The 13213-nt window shown below is 37.8% G+C and overlaps 1 protein-coding gene across 1 annotated transcript; it reads right to left on the bottom strand.

Annotated features, from left to right (window-relative positions):
* Positions 1 to 251: 251 nt before the first annotated feature.
* pfkmb (phosphofructokinase, muscle b) lies at positions 252 to 10852 on the bottom strand. Its single transcript, XM_044122533.1, has 22 exons — positions 10610 to 10852; positions 8763 to 8836; positions 8383 to 8460; positions 7953 to 8142; positions 6817 to 6982; positions 6684 to 6728; positions 5393 to 5501; positions 5220 to 5315; positions 5051 to 5143; positions 4836 to 4961; positions 4142 to 4206; positions 3992 to 4055; positions 3737 to 3883; positions 3519 to 3589; positions 3306 to 3393; positions 2451 to 2603; positions 2190 to 2354; positions 2015 to 2076; positions 1804 to 1915; positions 1615 to 1714; positions 1406 to 1511; positions 252 to 820 (listed from the first exon to the last, which is right to left on the bottom strand). Exons 1-22 carry the CDS (start codon positions 10692 to 10694, stop codon positions 679 to 681), a joined length of 2337 nt encoding a protein of 778 aa, XP_043978468.1. The 5' UTR covers positions 10695 to 10852; the 3' UTR covers positions 252 to 678.
* Positions 10853 to 13213: the final 2361 nt, after the last annotated feature.

The raw sequence follows: 13213 nt of genomic DNA, 5'->3' as shown, positions 1-13213 counted from the left end.
CTGCGACAGACTGGCGACCTGTCCAGGGTGTACCCCGCCTCCCGCCCGGAACGCAGCTGGAGGTAGGCACCAGCAACCCTCCCGACCCCATTAGGGAAGAAGGGTGTAAGAAAATGGATGGATGGATGGAAGATCAAAAACTGCAGGGCATTTCAAAGCCAAAGTTTGTAATTCACACAATGCATAATAAAATGTTGGTATTCTAAAAAAAGAAGAAAAAAAAGAAAAATAAATAAAAGAAAACTAGAGAGTCAACTTGGTTAATTTATAATTTTAATATTTAACAAAAAAAAACTTAAAGGGGAGACACAATTTTTAGCACCAAAACCAGACTATCAGAAAACCAGAAAATCTCTTTAGGAACACTGTAATTGAGGCATTTATTATTCCTAACCAACATAGAAGCAAAAACTGTCTAATATAGTTACACACAATGTTGGATGAAACAAGAAATCAATCAGAATTTATATTTTCTAAAATTCTGCTGTTTGTACAATTTAGCAAATGCATTTCACTCGATTTATTTAAACTCTGACAGTATGATTTGTAAGAACTAGATGTTAAACAACATTTTTATGTTAATGTCTTTATTATTGCACAATCCTCAAGTCAGAGTTTACAAAGTGCTTTAAAAAGAAGACAATGAACTGATTTCTCTTGAGTAGTGACATGAAAAAGCTACTGAGGAACTAAGCCTCTCTTCTTGATGACATGTTCCATTGCAGTCCTCTCTGAGGTGTCCAAGTTGATCTTGTACTTGGCCAGGATCTTCAAGATGGGCCTCAGTCTCAGCCACCACTGGATCTTTGGAATGCGGTGTCTGCAAAGGACATGAAAGACAAAAAAGAAAACATGTTTAAAAGGCTACATAAATATCCTTGAAAACTTGTTTCCATTTTGTCCTGTTACAACCACAATCTTGGATTTATTTTGGGGGGATTTGAATGAAGGACTATAACTGAAATATGTTAGGGAACGGTTACATGGCCCTGTCAAAATCAAAACCAACATCCAAATGAGAATCTGTACAAAGACTTTGAAACTCTTCGTTGAATTTGACTACAATTGAGCAAACTGGCAATGAACAAAGTGAAGAAAGTTCAGTTTTCATAATTCAAAATGATTGCCGTTGTAATTGAACCAAAAGTTTCTTTAACAAGGTAGCTGAACTAGAATTGTTGAACAAATGTTCAGAATTTTTTCAACAATTTTCAAGCTTTACTTTGTAAAAAAAATTGAGAAGGTATACATTTCTTCCACTTTACAATGACTTCCTACTTTCTGATTGTCTGTTAGGGAAGATTGGAGTAAAATATATTGTAATTTATGCTTGCAAAATCGAAAATTTGATAAGCCCAAGGGGTTTTAATACAGTGTACTGTAAGTAAAATTTCCAAGTTCTTACTCAATGTCAGTCTCAGTTCTTAGGTCTGCCAAAGGCTGGAACACCAATGTTCTTTTCCTCATTCCCAGCACACAGGCTGAGTCCTTAGAGTTGGCAAAGATGCGACCTGCAGGTTTAATTTATAAACAGTCATTATAGAGTCAAAAACAGCATACTTTATTAAAATTATAAACAAGAACACCATATGTTTTATGTTTTCAAACACTCACCATGTCTGTAGCATTCCTTCAGCTTGTCAGTCAACCAAAGAACAGACTTGACTCCCATCTTTGTGCCAAAGTTCCTATCAAAAGGACTGGGTGTTCCACCCTAAGAAGAAGAAAAAAAGTATCTTTCACCGTGGCTGCGCCAAACTATGAGAAGTGGACCAACAAAGAGAGAATCACAGAGTAACAAACCTGCTGCATATGACCAAGAACATTTTTTCTGCAGTCAAACACACCCTTCCCCTCCTCCGAATACAGGTTGAAGATGAAATCAGTCGTGTAGTTTGCATTGCACTTCTCATTTCTGAAGCAAAAATAGAAGTTTCAGACAAGACATAAACACCAACTAAAGCAGTGAATGTGAGCAGGATGAAAAAAATCAGTGGTTTTACTTCCCACAAACCTCAGAATTAGCCCTCTCTTCACTGTTGTCTTCATCTTTTCCACCAGATGATCAACGTTCAGCTACAAACAAATCATCGATCAGACTGACAGAAATATCTGCCCATCTCTCACTGATGAATGCTATGATTTTGTTTCTTTTTATCTTTCGGTTATGAGAAGACAAACAGACAGACCTCGAGGTCATGAATGTTGAACGGTTCCTCATAAATGTAGGCCGCATCTGCTCCAGATGCCAACCCAGCCATGGTTGCCAGGTAGCCACAGTATCCCCCCATGGTCTCAATAATGAACACTCTCCTCTTGGTGCCGGCAGCAGACTGCTTGATCCGGTCACATGTCTGCAGAATGTGAACAAGTGACAGGAAACAACAATGAGGGAAAAAGACCTGATTATTTATGGATCACTTCATGTTTCTGCACAGTCAGATGTTTACCATGGTTATGGTGTTGAGGGCTGTGTCTGCGCCTATGCTGAAGTCAGATCCAGGGACATTATTGGAGACGGTAGCAGGAACAATGACGAGGGGAATGCACAGTTCCTCGTACTTCTCTCTAGCTTCCACCATCTCTAGACCTCCCAGGAATGCCTGTGAGGAGGAAAGCCGTAACTCAAAAGGACATGCTTTTTTTCAAGCATTTGCAGGATCAGAGTTTACAAACACTCCTCATTGGCAAGTATTTAATTTTTATTGGGGGCTTTTACTGACGCATTTAAAACATTCCTTTCTCATTGTGGAATGACTGCACATCTGCAGTGAGTTTAAAACATGTGAATTCTTGCAGCCCAAATATGGTAAACTTATACAAATAGGTCCAAACATGACATATACATCCTCACTGATTATTTGGTTAAATATCCCACAGCAATTTGTGGAGCAACAACACGCATTTTGTTAGCACCAATTTCAGGTGGATATTTGACATCTTTTCTCATCTCAAATGGTGGAGCTCACTGTACACTGTCCTTAAAAAAAGCTGGGCTATGTCAAGAAGCAAAGCTGTTTGAATGAGCTGATAAGAACCAGCCAGAATTAAGCCATAACTTTATGACCACAAGAACCATGCAGTTCCCTAAGGGACATTGAACCAGTGGTTACTTGGAGAGACACAAATTTATACTGAACTGTATACAGAATTTTGACCCTGTAGAGGTAAGAGAAAATCAACAACAATTTCAAACTTGTCCATGCTTAATGTATTAACCTTTTAAACTTTTGACTGATTTTGTTGCTGAAGTCAAATGGACTTTGCAGCATTTTAAAACTGAAGCAGAGTCAAAAGTGTCTCACCTCAAAGCCTCCGATAATGACAATACCATGGATGTTGAACTTTGTGATGTTCAGACTGATCTCCTCCAGAAGCTGCTTAGGCAGTGTCCTTCATAACAAAAATAATGAACATCACATCATGTCAGTACAGATTTAGATTGTCATTAAGGCAACCGGTACTCAATGAAGTATTAAAGAATCGATTGAAGCCCAGATCTTCTTGAACTGGCTCACCTCTTGGTGCCAAGCATGGAACCACCCTTTCCAGTCCATCCTGCTACTCCAGACCAACCAATTGGCTCAATCTGTTCATGCAATCAGACCATTTTGTCCCATTATGAGTTCAGGTTTTACATTGTGATAGTAAAACAAGATTATGCCAAAAAAGTTAATTTTTATTCATAGGGACAGTGCTCAACATGTGTCATTTGCAGCCTGATCGAATACATTACCAGCCCATGTGCCAAGCCATCGAAGCCTTCATGCACCGCCAGCATCTGGTGGCCCTGAAGCAGCCCAATCCTGACAGCTGCACGTACTGCAGCATTCATTCCTGCACATGGAGCGCCGATGTTCAGTATGGCAATGTTGATATTGCTCTGAAATTATATGTGTATATGTATATATATAAAAATTAACCCTCATCAGCAGAATTTTGGGAAATTTCCACTAAACCTAAATGTGGTTGTAAAGGAGTAGTTTCCAACCTTTGTTTCTGGAGGGCTCACATGGGCAAGCATTTTATACGTGTTCCAGTTGTTCTCAAAGCTCCTGTTATTAGAAAAGCAAAAGTGAACATTCATTTGAAAACAAACACAGTGGGCAGAAATTAAAATGAATATAGGTGCAGGCCTTACTTTCCCCTGAGCTTCACCGCATCGTCATACCGTCCTTCAGCCATAGCTGTGGTGACATCTTTAGTCTGGTATGAAAAGCAAATACATAAGTTTTAATCAAAAAATTTTAAGTCAATCAAACATTTGAACTTTTATATATTTTGCTATGTGACAATGGGAAACTTTAATGTATTTTGTTGGAATTTTATGTGATAAACCAATGCAAAGTAGTGCCTAAACATGAAATGAAAGGATAATTATACAATCTGAAAACTGTGGTGTGTGTTTGTTTAGACATTTGTCAGACCTTGTCAGATAAATTGGGCCTGGACTTTGACTGGACCATTTCAACACATGCATGTACTTGGATTTAAACCATTCCACTGTAGCTCTGACTTTATTTAGATCGCTGATCTACTGGAAGATTAACCTCCATCCCAGTCTCAAGGGTTTTGTAAGTTTTAACATTTTCTTTTCCACCTTCCCAGCTTTTCTGTTCCTTCTAAAAAAAAAAAAAACATGAACTGGGAATAATGGTGCCACCACTGTTTTAACACTGAATAACATAAACACAAATTCCAACAAAATACATAGAGTGACAAAATTACAAACAGCTGAATTTACTGTCTTTTCAAGTCACTGCAGAATCACAGTTTTTACCTCATGAACACCTGGCAGGCTTGATGTTTGTGAATGTGTCGTCATGCTGACTTACCACTTGCACACATTCCATAAGAGGCAGCCTGACAGCCATGTTTCCAGACAGGCTGACCACACAGGCAGGAGTATCTGGTGTGGCTTCCAGCAGAGCCATGACAGCCTCCACACCCATCCTGCTTGCCTGGGTTACAATAAAAACAAGAGAGGCCCTAACATAACCCATAAATCTTATAACAATTACTAAGATAAACTGGTTTATTGAGGGATTACCAGGATCCTGTCAAAAGCGGAGGGGGTTCCTCCTCTTTGTACGTGGCCCAGGATGGTGGTTCTGGTGTCGAAGCCCAGCTGCTTTGACACCAGCTTGAAAAAGACATTGCTTATGAGAAAACTTCCTGGCATAGTTTGTGCTTATTTTCTAGTATTCTGATGCACTGACCTGTTTGACTAGGTCACAGGTGATTGGTTTTCCTTTGCGGTCTATTGCTCCCTCTGCAACAATGATGATATTCAAACGGGAACCACGACATCTTTGCTGCAATAGGGCAGGTAAAGATTTAGGGCAGAAGCCAAGATAAACATAAATGTGACACTAAAGAGCAGGAACTTTACATCTGTAAGTCTTCTACACAGATGTTCCTCCCATCCTTCGTCTGGAGGCATCTCTGGGATGAAGACCCAGTCGGCACCACAGGCCAGAGCAGTCACCAAGGCAAGGTAGCTGTACACAATAAAATGTTATTACAACATGGAATTACAATACACAGAAACAGCTGTTTAAAGCTTCACTCTGACTGTACATGTGGGAAACTTTGAAGAATAACTACTTCTCTCTAGGTGTTTTCTGATCAACACATCTGCTTCAATTGAAAGGCATGTTCTGGTGCTTCCTATTCTGAAGAATTTATGGGCCTGTACGTCAACAGGGAGTTTACTAATTATTTGTTTAAAAATCCTTTAATTAGATGATTTTAGTGCAGAAATGTGCTTTGATTTAATTAATTCCATTGTTGCACCGACTGCATTTTTATTATTATTGTCCTGCCGGAAGGTGAACCTCCTCTTCAGTCTTTGGCAGTCTTACACAGGTTTTCTTCCAGGTTTGGCTTGTTTTTACTTTCATCCATCGTCCCATCAGCTCTGATCAGCTTCGTTGTTCCCAGTACGATCAAGGTGACTAGAAGTGTTTTTTTTTCTTTCACGCAAAATGTTTTCATGCAGTTTAAAAATATCTAATTTTGCTCTCATCTGAGCACCGGGTTTGCTGTTGCTCTCACTGCTTCTGGGAAAATGAAAATGGGATTTCTCATGGCTTTCTCGTGGCAAATGTTTCCTTGTTTTCGTACATCTATAGAGCTCAGATTTGTGGATTGTGCCAATACTACTTATCCTGTCAACCGATTCTTGCAATTCCGAATTTCTGAAGCTCCTCCACAGTTACCGCAGGTCTCCCCCTGCTCCTGTGATTATGGCTTCTTGAAAAAAAACCGTCCCTTGTTTGCTATAGACTTTGTTTGCCATATTTTTTCCATTTTGCAAAGATGGATGGAACAGTACTCTGTGAAGCATTCAAGGCAACCCAAATGTCTCCATGTTTTCTCTTTGGTCTGTCTGCTGTGTTCCTTGGTCTTCATGATGCTGCTTGTTCACAAATGATCTCTGGCAACTGAGGTCTTCAAAGAACAGCTACCACTTCAAACTTATGCACAACCTTGTGTTGGTCTACCATGTAAAATGTTTACAGAGAAGGATTTAGGGACACTTTTCTCTTCTGAGATTAAAGTCAGAATTTGTTTTATTTTTTATTTTACTGCTGCTAGTACTCTTCCATAAAAGTTAGTTATTTGGTTGTTATGTGAAACTTTATTCCAATTCTTCCAAAACACATAAAATATGTACTCACCCACAGTGCCTACCCATTACCTCCAAGATGAAGGTCCTCTGGTGACTGCACATAGAAGCACTTGTTGTCAAAAGCCTGCAAACTTTTCACCTGCTGCTTCTGTCTTTGAACATTTTAAAACCTACATGCTTACCTCTGTGCCGTGGTTGTGATGGCATCTACTATTTCAATAATGCGATGCAGGGCGCTGTCAGTGCCAATGGTCATATCAGTTCCACAGAAGTCATTGTCGATGGAGCCCACCATGCCGACAATGTTGAGGTGGGAGGAGTTCTTTGCTTCATTTGCTGTGATTTTTCCTGAAACCGGACTCAAATATCTTAAAAAAAATGTTTATATAGCATATTTATGCTGATCATTTATTAAACATTTTGCATTCACATTGTGCACTGTAAAGCATTTGAGCCACATTTAGTTGTGTCTACTGTCTTCTACTCTTTTAATCAAGTAACTTTAGCGAGTTTTAGATTTTGAAACTAAATGTGTGAATTTGTGAAAGACAAACATCGTAAGTTGTGTTAACTTGTTACTAATTTTGTCAAACCTCAAAGAGTTGAACAAACTTGAGTTTTTAGGTTAGCAATTAAAAAAACTGAATGAAGGAAGAAGAGAGGCGTGGGAACTATTTTCCAGAATGCTTAGCGGCTTCTTCTTTTTATAATCTTGTGTTGCACCGTGAGTGCAACACATCTGATTCTTGATCTGATTCTTGTGTGTTTTTCAGACAAATGGTCATTTTAGTACAATTTTTTAGTTTGTAAAGCTTGAGGATAATGCCCTGTTCATGCTAAATGTTTCTGAGCAAAATTAATTTTGATGGTTAATAAAATTCATTATCAGATCAGAAATTTTGGTTATGCAATTTGAAACAAGAATTTAAATCATTCTAAGGTAAAATAAGTAGTTATTTTATGACTACTTATAATAAAATATAAGTAGTAATATTATCTGTGAAAATAACAGAAAAATGTGAGCTCTTTAACTAGGTGAGGACAGTATTTTCTCGCATATTGTGAAATAGTTATTTGGTTTAAATTGCAGCACTAAGTTAAAACTCACAAGTCAAGATTAATGAACCTAAAAAAAAAACAATTTTTAAACACTTGTTTCTTGTTGTTAAATCAACGTTTCAAACTAGTTAAGTTAAAACCAAAAGAATTTTCTTTCTGACTTAAATTGCATTTTCAAGACAGCAGGTGGACTTTCATTTTAAACTTAAAATCACTTCAAATGTTTTACAGTGTACAGCTCTTTGAAGGTGGATCTCACCTGCTTTAACCAGGTCAGCCAGCAGGTCTTTCCACTCCGTCCTGAACTGGTTGGCACCTGTGAGACTGCCGTCACCTCCAATAACGCACAAGTTGGTGATGCCCAGCTTGACTAAGTTACAGGCCGCCTTGGTGCGCCCCTCCTTGGTGCGGAAGTCTTGACAGCGGGCGCTACCGATCACGGTCCCACCCTGATGTCCGACGAGGAGAAAGGATTTCAGTCTCAAACGTGAAGGACACAGCTTGGGTGGTAGAATTTGAAACCTTCACACATGTCGCTGAAGTGTTGCTTTCTAATGAACCTTGGCATTTAACTGACTATTTGACCTTCAGCGCTGCACCATAGAGAGTCTCTCACATGTACTGCTAGTACATGTGAGAGACTATATATAGTGCACATATTATCATTGCCTGTGTGTGTTCGTACTCACCAGCTGCAGCATCATTGACACACTTTCCCAGGTAGCTGGGCGGATATTGTCTCCCCCGTCAACCAGGCCCTGGTAACCCTGGTAACAACATGGTGTCACCGTACAACAGAAAATTACCCCTTTAAAAATATTACTTGCAGTGAAGCAACTTCATGTTTGTCATATTCTTTTATTTTCGCTGCTGCTTTAGTCCTACTAACATTCCTGTATTAAAGATTGAACAACTGAAGTGATGCTGTTGAATAATAATACATTGAAAAACTTGATTGTTTTTCTCTGTTTTCAGAAAAGTAGTACCCTTATAATAATTGATTATTTATCTATTTTAATTCGTACAGGTTATCTAATTTGCTACAGTAATGTATAAAAGTGGTACCAACCTCATGGACAAAGTACACCTTGGCTCCAGTGTACAGCCCCACTCGAACGGTGGCTCTCACTGCCGCATTCATTCCTGCATGAACAGAGTGTGGATCTTGATTTGCAACATCCTCATAACTGGACTTACTTTTTTTTTTTGTAAATTTTGGGACATTGAATTATTTTGGGAGGATTCAATATGCACAGTGTTTTGTAAAAGGATTCAGCTCATATGTGGTATCTCTACCAGTTTGCCCATTCTTTTATGCAAAACAGCTCAAGTTCAGTCCGATTAGATGGAGAGCATCTGTGAACATCAATTTTCAACTTTGTTTCATAATTCTTGGTTGGATTTGGGTCTGAACTTTGACTGGGCCATTTCAACACCTAAACTACTCAATTGTAACTCTAGCTGGATGCTTGTTGTTCTTGAAGAAGAACCTCTGCTCCAGTCTCAAGTTTTTTGCAACTTCTAACATGTTTTTATTTCTTAAACTCTGACTAGCTTCCCTGCTTGTATTAAGGAAAGTATTCCCAGAATGATGATGCTACTACTATTCTTGACCAAGGAGAGGAAGCGTTCAGGATGATGTGCTTTGTTAGTTCTTCCCCATATGTTGTATGGGGAACAACTTTTAAACTGTTCCACAACTGTGTGTTGGTGAAACCCAGACAAAACACATTTTCCTTTCCAAGTTTAAGAGGTTTGAAGACTGTTGCACTGTAAATTTGGATTCCTCTTACTATCATTTTTAAATAGACTGTCCATTAGTGTGTATCATCCCCATGTAACCCACTTGATAAAAAAACACCCTGTCATTATGTGCAAACTTTAATTTCACCTTTAAATCACAACCTTTACAATTTTCTTTCAGCTTGTATGTTAAGTTGTGAGTTTTCTTAGTGTCAATGTTGAGACACTCAAGTCTTGAATAATTTCAGAAATGTTATATTGGGCTCCTATGAAAAACTTGTGAATGCGAAACATCAGATGAAAGCCACAAGTGCGACAAGGCAGTTAATACCACAACAAGACAGTGTGTACCTCAATGCGGTCGTCTGTTTGAGGGGTTACTTAAAGGACAGGCTGTGGATAGATTAACTTAAAGGGTGCCAAAAGCATATCCTCTTACAGTGTAAAAGGAAAGAGGTATAGGAAGGAAGAAAGAGCAGTACTGATTTCATGACCTCCCTCACTAATGTACACAGAGGAAGGAAAGGTCATGCTTCTAAAATTAGCTGTTGTAATTGTTGCATTCCTTGAAAGAAATGAGGATTATTTAACAAAAAAATGCATATTAAAAGACAAAAGTTGTGCTGAAATCAATGTGTACTTTTGGTTTTGCATTTGAGATTGTGTCCAATATTTGAGGAAGTTCACATGGTAAACCAAAGAGAGAAATCTCAGGCTCTCACATGCTGACACTTCAGCTGTGTGGGGTCACTGGCAAACCTTTTAAAGGTCACTTTGGACATATTTCTCATCAAGTTAAAGGTCAGAATATCGTCTTCTATTCTCCCTCCTTCTGGCAAATCATGTCTCCCTTTTACCTTACTGAGTTTTATGACAGCTAGGAGAAATCACAGAGCATAATCCATATTTTTTCTATTTTAAAAATACGGGATTTGATGAGGAGAATTAAATGTTTGAACATGATAGTGTGTTTAAAATAATTTCTGTTTACTAATGAAGCATCAAAAATAGTCTAGGAAGTGAATGGCAGATTAAAAATAGTCCTGTGTGAGCAGTGAATAACTAGCCTGACCACAAGTAGCAATTAAAATATTATTTTTTTAATATTAACTTAAGCAGATCCTCCAAGTCCTTGCTTTGCACAATTGTGCATTCTGGAAAGCCTGCACTTACCCTGAGCATCGCCTCCAGAAGTCAGCACTGCAATCGCCCGACCCTCACCCATCTTAGTGGGGTCGGTTTTAACGGGTTGCGCCATGGTTCTGGTTCTGGTTCTGGTCCTGGTACTGGTTCTGGGACTGAAGCTGGCTGACAGAAAGAGGCCCTGAATGTAAAAATCTGTGCTGCCCTGCTGGACTCTGAGGAGCTCAAGGTGCCTCTGCAGTAACCCAGTCTGCCTGGTATGAAAAGTGAGCGCAGTTGCAAAAGTGCCCAGCTTAACTACTTTATTGGCAGCCATGTAGGCACACATAGTTGTGACGGATTTAGACACACACACACACACACACGCACACACACACACACGCACACACACACACGCACACACCTACAGTACAGTACACACCCTCACCCTTTAATATTAAACTAAAACTGATTTGATCAATTTGAGATGCGTGCTATTAAAAATTTATATATTTACCTTTCAGAAATTTAAACATAAAACCAGCCACATTTGTTCAATGGTAGAGTATACACTTGTATTTTCTATAACTAGTACTGGTCATTTTGGCTTTAAACCTTGTAGTACTTTGAATTTACACTCAATGTTTTCGAGCATGAAAAATACGACTCTGTACTCACAGTGTGTTAGGTCACACCTGCCTTGTGGACATTTTGTACCCAGTACTTTGAAAACAGGTTTTCTGTATTCTTTACATGGTGTGCTGTAGGGACATATATTTTTTTGCCATTAAAATAAATTTGATTTTATCTATACTTTGCATTTTATACCAATTTAATTTTGCTTTTATTCCCTTTAATACAGACAGGAACTTTTTCTACCTAAAGCTAAAATAGTAATGTATGAGTATTCCCAGCATTTTTAAGATTATTCATCCCCATATTTCATAAAGAATTAGGTACCAAGAGAAATGCACAGCCTTTTAATGTGTAGTTGTAAAGGAAGTTGGCTGATTTATCCCATGTTTTCCTTAAAAAAAAAGATTTTAGTCTTCAGACTTCATAAGTCTACAGCTTTTTCTTCCAGACTAGACTTGAATATAGATGAAATTTCACACCTTTTGCCAGAAATTTCACTAATCAGAAGGCACATTTTTAAACACACATTTGTTAAAGAGCTTGATTGCAAATGGATAATTAAAATTCAGATGATGTGTAAGTGGTGCTGATAGAGCAAAACGCTGTAATGAGCTCCAGACTAGTAAGGCTCAATTCTTGATTTTAAAAACTTGTCTTAAAATCTGCTGTTGCAGATACCTTGATGATTGCCCAGTTTATGTTTTTAAGATTTAATTACATATTGTCTACATCAACCATCCTTAAGATAATTTTGGACCACAATTTGTGTTTTGCAAAATGATTTATACCCATTAAGCTTTTTTTTCATTTGTCACATTTCATAAGATAGTAGAATTGTACTGTAAGAGATAATAATAATAATAATAATAATAATAATAATAATAATAATAATAATAATAATAATAATAATAATAATAATAATAATAATAATAATAATAATAATAATAATAATAATAATAATAATAATAATAATTATTATTATTATTATTTATTATTATTATTATTTTTTAAATACAGTATGAAATATACTTTGCATTGATACACTACACATTGTAGAACTACCTCTTGGTGTAATTATCATTGCAAGATCTTTTAACAGGGTTAAGTCTCTGCAGTCTTTGTACATTTGAAAGCAGATTTTTTTTCTTTTAACCAAAATACATCAAGATAGGTAATTTTTGATGGACACTATCTACTTCTTCTGACCGGGTCTTTGAAACTGCATTTATCTAAGTCATTTAGTTCTAGTTGAATGTTTAGTGTTGTTGTCTTACTGGAAAGTGAACCTCTGCCTTGTTTCCAGTCTTTTGTTGCATATAAATGTATTTTCTTCCAGGACAATCTTGCGTTTTTCTCCATCCATCTTCCCATCAACTCTTATAAACTTCTTTGAAAGCAAGAAAGCAGCCACCTAGCATGGTGCCCATCATCACCATGTTTCACTGCAGAGATGGTGTTTTCAGGGTCTTAGATTCCTTCACAGTTGACATTTTGAATGACAGACAAGAAGCTTGGTCTCATCTGATAAAAGAACTTTCTTCTGTGTGTTTGTTGTCGCCTGCACAAAGTTCTGCTGATTGTTTCTTTCAGTAAGGATTTTCTTCTTGTCACTCTGCCATAAAGATCAAATTTGTGGAGTGCACATAGTTGTGCTGTCAACAGATTCTTCCCTGTGGAGCTGTGGACTTCTGCAGGTCCTCCACAATTACCTCTTGGCTGCTTTTCGGATTAATGCTCCCCTTGCTTTGCTCAGCCTGTCAGTTCAGGTAGACAGATGAGTCTCAATAGGTTTGCATTTGTGCCACTGTCTTTCCATTTTCAAATGACAGAACTGTGCTCTGTAAGATATTTAAATATGGCTGCAATGTGACAAAATGTAGAAAAGTTAAAGGGATTTCAATTCTTTTAAAATGCAAATCATGTTAATTTTTCATCAACGATGATTGCCTCTCCAAAGTTTAGCTGCTTTTAGCATACACTCACCTACATGTTTCATAACAAACTTAAAAGTCTTTCTTT

Source organism: Gambusia affinis, linkage group LG07 (genome assembly GCF_019740435.1).
Source record: "Gambusia affinis linkage group LG07, SWU_Gaff_1.0, whole genome shotgun sequence".
Taxonomy (NCBI): Eukaryota; Metazoa; Chordata; class Actinopteri; order Cyprinodontiformes; family Poeciliidae; genus Gambusia; species Gambusia affinis.
Note: the sequence above shows the minus strand (reverse complement) of the source record. Positions and strands in the feature narration are given on the sequence as shown.